At 38.6% G+C, this 15,279-nt stretch overlaps 1 protein-coding gene across 1 annotated transcript in view; it reads left to right on the top strand.

Annotated features, from left to right (window-relative positions):
- Positions 1–1,258: 1,258 nt before the first annotated feature.
- scara5 (scavenger receptor class A, member 5 (putative)) overlaps positions 1,259–15,279 on the top strand; it is a 46,781-nt gene continuing 32,760 nt past the window's right edge. Inside the window, exons 1-5 of the mRNA XM_038726505.1 lie at positions 1,259–1,478; positions 2,473–2,651; positions 2,765–2,891; positions 3,083–3,251; positions 12,755–12,835. Of these exons, the coding sequence (XP_038582433.1) occupies positions 1,320–1,478; positions 2,473–2,651; positions 2,765–2,891; positions 3,083–3,251; positions 12,755–12,835 (715 nt within the window). The 5' untranslated portion in view covers positions 1,259–1,319. The remainder of the gene's footprint in view (positions 1,479–2,472; positions 2,652–2,764; positions 2,892–3,082; positions 3,252–12,754; positions 12,836–15,279) is intronic.

Genomic DNA, 15,279 nt, shown 5'->3' with positions numbered 1-15,279 from the left:
ATATTTTATCAGGTATTACAATACTAGATTGGTTCTCAACCTTGGGGTCTGGCCTCCTCCAAAGGGTCACAAGATAAAAACAGAAATAAACAAATAACACTCATGGGAGCACACAAAACATATATTAAAATGATTAGATCACAAGGGAGCAAACACCTGAATACCCTGTGTCCCCAGCCTGGACCTGGGGATCAGGGGAGAGTCAATAACAACTGGAGCCTAGGGATGGAGAGAGAACGTCAACAGTGTAACAAACATACTTGTGACCAGTGTGAGGAGGCCAAAGCTGGATAAACATGGTATTTTTTTTTCTAGTTCTCATGAGTAACCTGGCAGCAGTATTTTGTACAAGCTGGAGGTGTTGGATTGATTTCTGGGGCAGGCCACTAAATAACGACTTACAGTAGTCCAGTTGGCTGGAAACAAAGGAGGAATAAGGGTTTTTGACTTTAAAATGAAAGAAAAAATCAAATCCTAGAAATTCTCCTGAGCTGACAGATGGCTTTCTTTTATGAAATGTTGGATGATTTTACCTCTTTGGCCCTCAAAAACAGTTATTTAAATTAAACCGTCTGATGTCATTACGTTTTGGAGGAACTGCTAACAACTTATCTGAAATGTGACCTCAAAGATGGTCACAGGCCAAAAAGATGAGGAACCACTGATTTTAATATTTAACAATGTGTTTTATTTTACAATCTTACATGTTATCTTAATCTGTAAAGTCATTAGTAAATATAGCTGTCAGATAAATGTAGTGGTCCCTATAGATAAACTGGTATAAAATGGAAATACAAGTTCTTCAAAAGTACAGTTTTCAAGTAAAATACACATAGTTACTTTCCATCATTGCGAATCCATGCATCGTGTGTTTTTTTTAAACACTTTGGGCTGATGCTCTCTCTCCTGCAAGTATTGGACAAACAGCAGCATGCAGAGGCCAACTTCAACATCAGTCAAAATGAAGGCAGAATTTCCACAATGTGTCGTCAGCACAGCACAGAGAACCTCACAGTGCGCCAAGCTGGTTTTGAAGTCATAAAATATTTAGGTCTTGCTATAACAAAACAATACATTTAGCAAGAAGAGACATCCAAAGTTAGTGCAGGCGACTGAGTCAACATCTGCACTGCATTACAGTGCTGGCTCGGTCCAAGCTGACAGTAGTGATTAATAGTAAATGATACATGATTTGGGGACTTTGCTGTAGCTGAAGGATCAGTTAATCAACACCCAGAACAAATCTCTCACTCTCTGTCTTTCTATCTCCCTCCACAGTCTCTCGTTCCCAGGTGTCCTCACAGAGCCAGGAAGTGCTGATGGAGAACGTGACCCGGATGTCGGAGCGCTCTCGGCTGCTCCAGCAGACCCTGGGCGAGGTGTCTACTCAGGTTGACCTGCTGGAGAACATTTGGAAACTGGAGAACCTCTTCCAGAACCACAGCAACTGGCTGCAGAGGCTGGAGATCCTCATCAAGGTACGACACAAGACTAAAAGAGAGGAAACAGGAGCTTCTACGGACTGAGACGTGGGAACTGACTTATGGGACATAAATAGTTTGATGATGAGGTTTTCAGTGACATTAAAGGTTCAACATTTTTCAAGTCTGTCTGAAAACAGTGTGCCTGTATGAACATTGAAACAGGTTTAGCTGTAATCATTCTTCTTGTTCACAGTGGTCACGTTCATTTTAAAGTTTAAGTTATCTACCTGGAATGTAAATTTGTACATATTTGAGCAGGATTGCCAGATGCAGCTGCGTTACAGCAGGGGAGGAATGTAACTAAGTACATTTACTCAAGCACACTCAAGTAAATTGTACCTTTTACTCCACTTCATTTGCCTGACAGCTTTAGCTACTAGTTACTTTTCCGATAACATTTTCCATACCCTTTCTGTCCAGTAAAAAATTTTTTCTTTCTAATGAATTGATCTTTCAGATAAACTGAAGGATTAAATGTTCCTTTATGGGATGAGAAAATCCTCCTACATCTTAAGCTAAATGAACTTTTTTTTTACTTGGACTAGACAGAAAATGCATTGCCACAAAGATGAAAACGGCTGTCTGAGCTCATCAAAAGTTAAGTTCTCACAGGATAAACTATTATATAATAGTAAAACACTGACAACGAACAATTTCTGCAGAATTAGTACTTTTACTTTTGATACTTGCAGTCAATAATGCTGATAATACTTACATAATTCTATTTAAGTAAGTTAATGAATGAAGGGTTTTACTTATTGTAGAGTATTTTCATAGTGTCATAGTAATTTTACTTAAGTAAAGGATATGAATACTTCTTCAACCACTGTATTGCAGTCTGACAAAAGTTGAGCCAGATGCACTGTTGATCTGTTGTATCACTATAGTAGCCTTATTTAATATTTACTCAACAATCAATGCAGTTTAACTGTGATCTTTTGAAGTTATTGTCACATGTGAGAGTAATGATGAAATACTTCCCCAACAGGGCCTGGAGGTGGAGCTGAGAACCATCCAGGCTCAATCACTTCAGTCAGAGGGCTACCTGGTGCAGCTGGATGACAGGTTGTCCTCTCTGAGCAGCTCTGCTGGCAGGAACCTGACAGGCTTAATTGCAGAGGTGTCCCGAACCTCAACCTGGCTCCGCAACCAGGACATCCTTGTCAGGTACACATATATATGACAGTGAAGAAAAGATCCTCATTTCCAAAGCGTGAAAGTGTAATTGCAGTGAAACAGTGAAGCTTTGAAATCAAATATAAAGTTCTGTTCTCTTTCAGGGAAACTTCAGGACAGATGAGCAGGCTGACTGAAAAACTGGACGAGGTTAATTGGACTGTGGGAGCTGTCAATCACACCTTCAGCAATGACATCAGTATTCACCACTTGAAGATACAAGACTTGCAGGTTGCCTGTACATTGAATCTAAAATGTTTTTAAGACACAAAGTTAACACTTACAGTAGAGCATATACACAATACATTTTATAAGCTTACTTTTCCTACACAGTGAGGAAATCTTACTGTTACCGTTGTATTGCACCATACTGATGAACTGCTGCACTTTACACTCCCTCCGCCTTTACTCCTGCTGCTCAGATCCAGATCAGCAACATAACAGAGGACACCAGCAGTTTATGGGTGACCCATGTCCACACGGAGGCCCAGCTGAGGAATGAAATGGAGATCCTCAACACAATTACAGAGGACCTCCGCCTAAAGGATTGGGAGCACTCCATGGCCCTGAAGAACCTCACCATATTAGAAGGTCAGCTAAGAAGGATTAATTCTCTGGTTGCAAAAGAGTACCTTTTTTCAAGAAACTTGTATTTTACCAGAATTTGGCTGCTCCCAAAGGGAATGCTTAATTTTGGCCCAAATGTGACACCAGAAGGGTGCTTGAAAAATCCAAGCGCGTCTCTTGTCAGCACAAATGCTCCCCCTAAGTGCCCTTGGGGTGAGCTTTAGTACTCCTGTCCAGTAGGCATTGAATTGATGATTTGCAGGTCAAAAGGCGTCTTGATGTCTAAGTTAGAACTGGACTGAATTGGGTTGAGATTGGAATTTTTTTCAGGCATCAGTGTTGTACATTTTTTCATACATTTTTTCAACATCTTTTACTATATATCAATGTGAGGCAAGTCCTAAATACACTTCAAAGCATATCCAAACAATGGCTATAGGTGATAGGTATAGACATTTTAGCCCAGTTTGAACCTAGACAGCTAGCCTATGATGGTATCCTCCTTCTAACCAAAGCCATGTCCTGTGTTCAACTGACTCAACACATATGTCTGTGCTGGTGACTAAAGGCAGAGACATTTTATAGGCTACAAGGAGACAAGTCTCTGTGTTCAGCTTTTCAGTACTTTCGTAACTTCTATCTGAATCTCTTTGGTTTGGAGTTTAGTTTCACTCCTACATACCTGTCAGTACTTTCAAGTGTCCGCCAATTTTGTAGATGTTTAATGATTCAACAAGCTTCAGCAATGTTGGGGCAGTTTTCTATTACTGTTGATGCAAACATTTGCTGCTGCTGTTACATATTATAGATTTAGCCATGTCTGTGTTCTGCGTTATTTGGTCAACAGATAAGTCAAAAAAGAAATGTTATTGAAAGCAGAGATGACCACAGTGAGCTGTAAGATGGAAAGTAGTGCAGTAGTTTGGCAACAGAAAAAAATGGATATATTAATAATTCTATAAAAATCATAAAATAGTAATTGCAAAGTCCAAAGTTGATAAATACCTTAAAACTTTAATTCAGTGAAGGTCAAAGGTCTCAGTTATGACAAGACTTTTTACAAAACTCATCGCTTTGCAGGAATTTTCTCGATGCAGCAGAAAAGAAGAATTATATACATCAAAGAACATGAAAATAATAGATAAACAAGTGACTAGGATAACAAGATCATGCATGTGTGCATACATAAAGTACAAAGAAAATACATTTCATGGAAATACATCGTGGAATTTACAAAACATGTCTATTCCCTTTGGAAATATGATAAGTAGTGTATGACTAACGAGAGCAGGAATACATGAAAAACATGTGAACACAGATGGAGAACATGAGAACTGTAACTCTTAGTATAATGAATCCCTTTGGGTGGAACTTTGTGCTCCAAAAAGATCATTAACAATAGCTTATCTGAGCCAATTTATGTTTGCAGTGTGATTGAATGCAAGTGACCCTAGCATGCAAACGTGATTTTACACAGTGGGATTACTACCCCGGGGTATTGAGCAACTCTAAATGTTCTTCCTCCAATCTGTTCAGATGTGATTAGTCCCGACGTGGTCCGACTCTCGCTGCCAGGGCACAAAATGACTTCCCTGGCTTGTTAAAATCAGAATAGGTATGCTATGATGTAATGCTGGCAGGGGACGCAGCCCGCTCTGATTGATGGCAACTAAAACCGAATGAGACCCCTGATCTTGTGTCTGCTTCACATGTGGGTGGGATGCCGTTTCTCCTGAGCCTGGAAACAATTGTGGGTTAAATTTAGACGCTACATGCAGAATGAAAACTCAACCACTCAGCTCTGTCATTAGTTTTAGCTCTGCAGCCCATTTGTTTGTTGTTAGCTCGCAGTCACCTTAGCCAAGAAAAGTTTTACATCTCTATCCACGTTTGCCTCCTCTGTTCGGTTCCTTTCTCGTGCCTCCTTTTTTTCTCCATCCTTCTTGTCTTCTTATTCAGTTTATTTGCCGTTAATTCCTCTCTGACTCACACAGTGATGCTCATGCCACACATGTTACTTGTTGTATTAATGATAAAAGACATATGAGAAGCTGTTTAAAATATCGCCTCAAGTCTTTTTTTGGGGGATGCAAAAAGCTTAAGTATTACCTTACAATACAACATGATATGATTTACAGTAACGTGCCCACTAAGGGAAGATGATTTTGATTACATATTGAAATACTGGGTTTATTAGATTATTATCAATTGGTGTCTCATCAGTGATTAGACATTTGGATTTTCAAAGGTCAATGTCAATGTTTTAGGGAATGATGTTTTCAATAACCACATTGTCAGAATTTATTTTTTTATATCCTGCTGAGCTTTATGTCCTTAAATTCTTGATATATTCTTAGGGTGATTTTTTATTCGACTTAATGTGGATGTTAAAATTTAGGTCTCCATGACATCAAGATTTATGGCTTAGTTTGTGGTCCTTGATGCCACCGATTGAAGCTGAGCACTGACATCAAATTGTTCGCCTTTTATTAATTATGTGTTGTATGACTTTTCTTTGTTTAATTTAATTTAAGACGAATTTGGCACATCACTGTTTTCTTCACTACACCTACTCAGTGCTGGTATGGGATCACAGTTACTTGGTGACATTGTTATATAAATATGTGTGTCGTCTGCATGATTATGATCAAATAATGTGGGAGCATGTTGATGTTGAACAGAAGAGGCACAAAAATGGACCCTTGGGGAACTTCACGTCAATTTCGTCCAATCACATGTGTAATTACCACTCGACACAAAGTACTCCCTGTCTTTCAAATATGAGGAAGACAGGGAGTACAAAGTCCCACCCAGTTTTCCAGAGATCCCTCTTTCATTACTTCTTCTACTATATGTGTGATACCATGTTGCTCTGGTCTAAGTGTTTAATTAGCATGAAGCAAACGCCTTCGACTAGGGTTTCACGACTATATTTCATTTTGACAGCAGTATGTGTGTGAGAGAAAGAAAGAGAAATATGCATTTGAGTTCCCTCTGTTCGTGTGTGGATATTGCTGACATTTATGAATAGGCCCACACACTTTTATGTAAGGACACAGACAAGAAATAGGTCCTTTGTCAGTGCCTTCCAGAAATGACTCACTTGGTTTTTTGATCTCTTGCTCCTATGCCGAAGATGAAACTCGTGTATTTCCAACATGGAAACTATTAAGGAAGGAACCAAGAAAACACCCTCTTTGGACAACCATGTATTTTCAAGTTTATCTAATGGTTTTTGATGAAGAAAAAAAATAAGTTCCTTATTCCACAGAGAAAAGCAACAGTAGCCGTAGCTGAATGTGTTACTTAACATGTTATACGCTGAAGTTCTGTGACAGGCAATTGATTTCATGATCTGATTAAGTTTTTTAAGTAACATAATACTTTGTAGACACTGAAATTTATAGATTATCGAACATAGGATAAGGACTTAAATTCCCAGCTTCTCAATAAACACAGTAAGACACAGTTGTGGTTATTCCATATGAGAGGTTTCTGTATTTGTGTGCACATTTAGCAAGATTTAAATCTGAATCTGATTACGCTGTCGAGTTGTTTGCTTCTGTTGCAATCATATCCACTGTCTATCAAATCTGATCAAACCACGCCCTCACAGAAGACATGCTTATTTTCAGTTTAGTGTGCAACAAGTGATTTTGGCGGTGGGGGTACTTAATGGCAGAGGAAACAAGTTGTGAACACAGTTTTTATGTTGATATGGCAAACTTGCATCAATTTGTTAAAGCATTTGCAATATGTTCAAAACAATGAGAAATTGCTATTATGATGTGTGCAAGTGACAAGATGATGTGGAGGTTGAACATGCAGTTTTGAGAATTTCAATTCTGATCTGAGAAATGTACTAAAGCGACTGAGAAAAACTGTAACTCTTGAGTTTTTATGTTCTAATTCCTGTCACCACAGATGATTTGCGCCAGTGTCTGTACCTAACATCACAATAAAAAAAGGAAAGACAAGGGAGAAAACGATAGCGTCTTAATCAGTGGGAAGTGGAAACAGGTGTCTTCATGGGCCACAAAATTTGTACCTGACCTTATCCGACCTGAACAGATCTTACCCGGACTCTCAGATGCTAGCGTGGCTATGCCCATACACAATATAATATTGTATGGATAAAACTGCCTATAGTGACTTGCAACTTTCTTAAAGTAACAGGCACAAAGATTCACATGATGAAGCACTTAATTTGTTGTGTTTTAACAGATGCAACTGACTACAACTGCAACATCTGTTGTTGTAAGCAAAGAGACAGATTCTAATTTATTACCAGAAACAAAGCAACATTATCATTTATTTGGAGTCCTGTCTGTGTCCACTTTGTGAATGTATGTCCAAAATTCACTCTCTTTTAGCTGTTTTTGGTCTCTACCAACTGACTACTAAATTTTTCACTACATTCATTAAGTGGAGCGTATTAGCAGAGTTTCAGGAGCAGGACCTCAGTCACATCATTACCAGCATTTCCATAAATACCCACACATCCCAGCTCCTCTTCTTCGCTCTCACATTCTGCATCCCTCACCTCCACCCTTTTCTCTGGACAGCCTCCTGATCTCCTTCTTCCTCTCCAGAGGGTTATAAGGGGTCCGTCATGCCTGGGTGCTACAGGAGATTTCCCTATCGTAGCTTCCCCACAACGCTTTCGAATGTCTATTCAGCAACTGCAAGACTCATACATCTTTCTGCTTCAATCATCAATAAATCATTTAATTGTATCTCTTGATTGTGTGATCCTTGCAAGTGACCTAGTCTCTAATTGTGTCTGTTTGCTGTTTGGTGCTGAACAGTTAGTGTACAGAAGTTTTTTTTGGACCTTTTGTCTGAAAACAGCTTCAAGGGTTTCCATACAGCAATGGTGACATGTGCCGCTTTGGATGGATGATCTGTTGTTGCTGAGAGCTGCTGGGGTTTGTGCTGAGTTAGGCATATGTTACGAGCTGATTTGAGCAGAGCTGAGGCCTGGAAACATTTACAGCCTCTGTGTCGCCTGATGACCATTACTGTACATTCTGAGTGACATGTTTGCTTTACTAGTGAAGAGCCCCATAGCTCAGTCAAGGCTGACTCACACACACTCACACCCAGATTCACGCACCTTTCTTATACTTTGTGATCACTTAAATGTATTTTATAAAAGAAAGAGGAACACAAATATCAACAAAGCATAGAGACCAAGTGGGGAATACCTTTCTTGGTCTGCTGACTGTATGTCCCTCTTGTTTGCAGTGAAGGTGATCAATTTAGCACATTTTCTGGGAAATACCTTCTCAAGGAAATTGTTAGCTTTCCAACCCCTATATCGCTTATGTTGATTCATTCTTTAAGACTTGGATATTCCATTTTTATACCTGTTTTTTAGGATTTGTTATTTTTGCAGGCAACCCAGAACATTTCTCATCCAAGAAACAACATAGTCTTCCACAATATCACATTACCAGAAGATGTGAGAATATTTAGCATGTATGTGTAGTATAAAGTATGGAGTTTTTAATATGTAGCCTGAAGAAAAAACTAATTGAATTCTTCAATTCAACCAAAGTTGCTAGCCTTGCGATATTAAAACTAGAAACAACAACCCATAACGCAACACTCTCTGTAGTACTCTCTGCATTTAAAAAGAACTGATCTGAAAAATTGTCTAGTCCTGAAATATAAGATGACACCCACCTTTTAAACATAATTTCCAGAAAGAATGTTGTATTCTATTTTGACAAATATGGTAAATATCTCTGTGTTACAAAATCACTTTGTAAAGCCAAGGCACTTTGTAGAAAGCCTCTGCTCTAAATCCTCGATCAGAATGAATCACTTTTCAACACAAATCTGTCATCTTACATTAGGGACATACATCGAACTCCTTCTGACCACAGTTTTGTCCATCTGTTTTTGTTATAAAAGCTGTATCCTCAAACAACATAAACCCTGATAATGCCTTGTGTCATTCATCATAGTGATTAATTTTACAACACACTCCTTATCTCACCTTACACATGGTCTCCGATGTTGGATGGAGGCGCCTGCACTCTACTCTATTGTTGCATTCTTGGACTCAGTGCTGTCAGATGTTTTCAGACTGATCCTGGAGGAGCCATGGGCTTGTTATTGTTGAAATACTGTCAACTGGACCAACATGGGACTCTGAAAGCCAGGAGATTAATAATGTGAAGCTTTGCTAAAACAAACTATTACCAAGGACACAGTTTCTTCAGGACCACCAGGGTGAACTGTCTTCTACATAGCTGAGACATGCAGACATTACAGTACTTTTGAGAACCTTGCAAATTTATTCTCCAAACTATAACTTTAAAAGCAGATAATTGGGTTTTTAGGACTTAAATAGCCAGAGATTTTGTAAAGTGATGCCAGTAAATTTAGGTTTGAGTGAACGTGTTAAAAGAGGTTCAGAGGTCAATTGTGAGTCCAGATTTCTCTCCACAAAGGGCTCACTCACTGCTGTTGAAAACAAACTTTGGGGTGTTATTTAAAGTTTTTCTCACTTGCTTTGGTACATTTCTCAAATCATCCCGAACATTTGCAAAACAGGAAGTGCATTTCTCGAAACATGTCGAACAAACAGCACAACAGAGTGGATTACGTGCAAAAGCCCACAACTTGCTCAAAATCCTTTGTCTATCTCTCAAAAGCAAATCTTTGTTATTGAACATGTCAGTGCCATCAGAAGGACAAGTCCTTGTGTCATTGTTTAGGAACAAGATAGTCAGAATGTTTAGTCATGTTATCAATATAACAGTGTACTCTGTGTTTTCTTATGCACTTTTTCAATATGGCATATCAATTTCAACAGTATAAAGTAATACATTGCAAGAGATTGGACAGGATTCACAGTTACGTTTTTACTGTTCGTACTGTAATTTGTTGACAGACTATGTCATTATGATGCAGAAAAGAAAAAAAGGTTTACAGCACTGCATAGCACAAAAATGGAAATGTAAGCATGTGAAACACTCCTTCGGCTGATGTTCCTGTCTGTCAGGTCACAGATTCTTATCCACAGCATAGTAGATATCTTCATCAATTACAGTAAGGAGACATTTACAAAATAAAAGTCTAATACACATGTATAGAAAATATGATCAAAAGATATAGAAGATCTCTCTCTCAGCTATAAATATATACACACACACACATATATAAGTGGTATATATGGTCTAAGGGCAGTGTTGCTACTGTAGTATGTTGGGATTTGTTTTTGTCTATTCATATTTTGTATATGCACCATGGTCTGTACAAAACAACACTGACAACATGTTCAGCCATTTTGCATGTAGTGACTTTTGCAATGAACTAATGCCTATGTTTTGGGGGGTAAGATAATTCAACAGAGAACCGGTATCATACATTGTGATCAGCATGATGAATGTAGGAAACAGCAGACAATTGTACATAATCATTTGCATCAATATGTTAAAGCATTTGCAATATGTTCAAAACAATGTTTTTATGTTCTAATTCCTGTCACCACAGATGATTTGCGCCAGTGTCCGTACCTAACATCACAATAAATAAAGAAAAGACAAGGGAGAAAACGATAGCGTCTTAATCAGTGGGAAGTGGAAACAGGTGTCTTCATGGGCCACAAAATTTGTACCTGACCTTATCCGACCTGAACAGATCTTACCTCTCAGCTGCTAGCGTGGCTGTGCCCATACACAGTATAATATTGTATGTATAAAATTGCCTATAGTGACTTGCAACTTTCTTAAAGTAACAGGCACAAAGATTCACACATGAAGCACATAATTTGTTGTGTTTTAACAGATGCAACCTACTACAACTGCAACATCTGTTGTTCATGTTATATTGTTGACTGGACCCCATGGGTCATGGGTTTACATTAAGCAGATTAAATCCTAACCATAATACAAAGTTAACTATGGCTGCAACTAATGATTATTTTCATTATAAATGAACCTGCCGGTTATTTTCCTGACTAATCATTAATCATTCCCACCACGTTTTGTCCAACCAACATCACAAAATCCAGAGGTATTTGGTTTTCTAGAATTAGAAAATCCTCACAATGAAGAAGCTGAAAATGATTAAACTAATTAGTCAAAATTGTTTCTGATTGTTTTTCTATTGCTCGACTAATGATTTCAGTCCTACACTTAACCCTAATTCTAACCATAACCTGACATCCATGAGAGTCCTCACTTTAACAATCAGATTGTGCTCCTGGCCTTGCAAGCAAACAAATACAAGAACACACACAAACACAGGAGTAGTACACACCCAGCCTCCCCCTTAATGTGACCTTTTCACAGTGTCATGACCTGCAACCACCAGATAAGTGTGTGCAGTTGCGCAGCCACTCGAGGCAGCAGTAGGCAGATCTGTATCTCAAAACCAGTCAGCAGCTTCTCAGTATCAGAAACTTGAAAATTAAGAACATTTGAGCTCTGAAGCATCAGGACCACTGGACATGTGCTGGACAATAACAAACACCAAATTTCTATGCATTCCCACAAGCTGTGTTGTGGTCCACCTTGTTAAACATGTGGTTCCCATTGCAGCCAGATCTCTCTCTCTCTCTCTCTTACTCTCTCTCTATTTCACTCACTATTTGGCTTTTTTCACTCACTTTCTCCAAGTACAACAAACTGTTGGATTGTAAGACCCAGGTTGGCCATCATTTTGGCTGCTATGTCACTCTTTGTGTGTGTGTGTGTGTGTGTGTGTGTGTGTGTGTGTGTGTGTGTGTGTGTGTGTGTGTGTGTGTGTGTGTGTGTGTGTTTTGTTTTACTATGTTTGAAGGGTCCATAAACTAGGATTTACTATACTTGTGGGGACAGAATAGCTTTGTGGCTACCTAAATGCTGGACCCCACAAGGTTAAAGGGCTGTTTGAGGGTTAAGCATGTAGTTGTGATGGTTAAGGTTAGCTAGTAAGACAAATGTGAAAAATGTTAAATATGACTAGCATTTGATAATGATGATAAAATTATCTGCAGGAATTATAGGCTCACATGTTGCTCTCTGAAACTTATTTAGGCCCATTTTGTTTCCTTTTCAAGGGAGAATCTACACGATTCTTTCCTTCCTTGATTGTAACAATAAAGACACTCAATGTGGACTGAGTGCTTTTATTTCTCTACTTTTTCATTCCAAACAAATCCCTGTAGCAGCTTCTCTTTCTCTCCAGGGGAGGACTATTCAGAACAGGAAAAGTAACGTTAAAATAATTATTGTCATGGTTGTCAGTTATTACTTATTAAAGTAAATGGATTTTTAAGAATCTAGATGCAGCCATTATAGAAACTCCATTTTTTGTTGAAACCTATATATATAAAACTGTACACTGCTGCAACTTCAACTAGACTTTTACTAAATCCTAATGAATGAATGATTCTGCAATTAGGAAAGCTGGATTTATGTGTTTGCATTAAGTGTCCTTTTTTCTTTTACTGAAAAGTAGAACTTTACTGAGTTAGTATCACCAATGCATCATGTCATCAATTATGACCATATTTGTGTTTCTTTCTGCAGGTCCTCCAGGGCCAAAGGGAGAGAAGGGTGACACTGGACCACTGGGTCCCGCCGGGGCTCCTGGGTTGACAGGCCTGAGAGGTGACACAACCAGACTACCATTCATCAGTTATTGAATTGCATAAAAAGTTGAGATTATCAAATGCAGCACGTGTCGTGTCTGTCTGTGAAGATGGAGGGGAGCATTCTGATGGCCCTAAGGTTTAGGCGCACACGACCGCACGTCCTTGGTTTGATTGAAGCTGTTTATACTGTTATATAAATAACCCATGCCTGGCTCTAGCTATATATTTGATGGACACATATAAGAGTGGCTCAACTAATACTCAGCAAGAAAGTGAATTATTCAGTTCAATCCATCTAGATAGATAGATAGAAAAACGTGGTAAAAAGCCACAAAAATGCCACCCACTGCAAAGAAATCCCCAACCACAGTTGTTGGAAATGCTGTGCTTACAGTTATTGAAGTATCTTAAATCTTTGTAATACATGTAAGGAAGGAAATATCTGCAATTTCTGGTTGGTAAAACAATTTCTGATTTAATGAATGTGAATCAGAGGTACACAAGCACAGTGTCTAATAATGTCTGGATTTCTAATTTACTCCTTTGTGTCATTGCACTGGTTTTTGGATAGGTTTTATAAGCCCACAGGACATAAAATGTACTCAGCCTATACATGTCCAATGTAAACACCAAATTTTGAGTTAGCCTTTTATATGCAAGAGGTTCTAGGTTTAAGTGACATGAAAGGTGAAAATCTAGCTACGTTTTACACAAAACAGGCTTTGGCGGTGTTCTTACCTCTGCTTTTGTGACTACATTCAGTTGTATTAATAATGCAGTGAGCACAGAGAATAAAAATTAGAAACCCCCCTAAGAAAACAAGGACCCAGATTTTGGATGGGGATTTATTTTCAGATGGGGTGTGGACATTGCCAGTGGTACGGGTCATCTGTCTATGTCTTGCAGGTAATTCCACCAAAAATCACAACATGATCCCTCATCCAGACAGAATTGGCACCACACTGACTATTTTTCATACATAATGTGAGATACAAACAACGACAATATGAATCCAGATGATTTTGGGACCCTTTCTACCTTGGAACCTCTTGAATCATCACCCTTCAGCTCCTCCCCTGTCATCATCTATCCCACATTCACGGGATGATGAACTGCAGCTCTCACATGACATTTCCAAGAAGCATTATCTTCCTGCTGAAAGGGACCCCACCACCATCACTTTCCAAGTGAAAAATAATAATTTCTAACTGCAGGGAAGAAGGAAAAGTGCATGTTTCATAGTTAGCAGGAAAACATAGCGAACTGAAGCTACAAGGAGTACGTAGCTCATTTTTTGTTTGGTTGTATCTTGAAAATCACCATATATTTGTAAAACGGAATTCAAACTAGCCGGTGGAAACCCACAAACACCTTCGAAAACAGCATGTAAGCAGTGGGACAGTCAACCTTTCTGTTGAATCCTGGTTAAATATGATTTTATTTATTAGTTAAAATGACATGAAAAAATAAATGATAAATGGCAAAAAATACACACATTAATGCTTATTTATAGGCAATCTTCTCAAAGAGAACATTAGAATTCAGGTTAAGTGCTTACTAATAGAGGTCTAAATGGGTCCAGAAGTTTGGACCTGATCTGACATAGACCTGTGGAAGTACGAGTCCCATGTACATATATTAATTTTTTAGAAAGACACACATAATTCAAAGTCAAGTTCATTTTCATTCAAATAAATACAGGGGCCAGTCATTTCCCTAAACTATTATTCTCATTATCTATGTATACTTCACACAACACGCCACCACATTTTCATTCAAAACTTATTACACTACATTGCAAAAGTAGCTTAATTATGAACTAAAAAAGAAAATAAGTAGGCATTCTTTAAGGAATTCAGCCAACTGCTTAATTTCAGTTCCTTTTCAACACAACCCCTGATATAGCCCCCAAAGTAAACACATCATGTCAGTCATTTGGCACATAATTTGGCTTACCTGGCTACATCTTGTTTTCTGTCTACTTGGACTTTGGCTTACCTGGACTACATCCTTTCAACATTCTCCAGTTCACTTTTAACTCACAAATCAGAAAACTGCTGTGTTGAGAGAGACTGCAATTCTTTGACTGGGCAGTGGCAGAGAAGGCCGGTTTGTAAGAAGTGAGGGCAATCCGCAAACAGGGATACAAATTCTCGCTTGTCAACGAGGCACAAGCATTGATTTTTATGGCACTCATGTGAGAGAAGCTGGATTCTCAGGCGAAAACAGCAGCATGCAAAGGAGGGCTTTCATCATCAATAATGCATGTTTGTGATTGACACAGGACTGCTCTGCTGGTTTGAAGAATTTATTTTAGCAAAAATGTTGTAAAGTTTTTATTCATTTGTAAACAGAACTGATTGGCGGGCCGGAGTTGGCCTAGCTGAAGAGGCCTGGTGTACAGATTATTGAAAAAGCTGCAGTGAAAGGACAAAGGGAAGTTGTGATGATGTGTAGAAG

This window comes from Micropterus salmoides, unplaced genomic scaffold, assembly GCF_014851395.1.
Source record: "Micropterus salmoides isolate LMB-PRFRI ecotype aquatic unplaced genomic scaffold, ASM1485139v1 Ms_hic_scaffold_18, whole genome shotgun sequence".
Classification (NCBI taxonomy): domain Eukaryota; kingdom Metazoa; phylum Chordata; class Actinopteri; order Centrarchiformes; family Centrarchidae; genus Micropterus; species Micropterus salmoides.
Note: the sequence above shows the minus strand (reverse complement) of the source record. Positions and strands in the feature narration are given on the sequence as shown.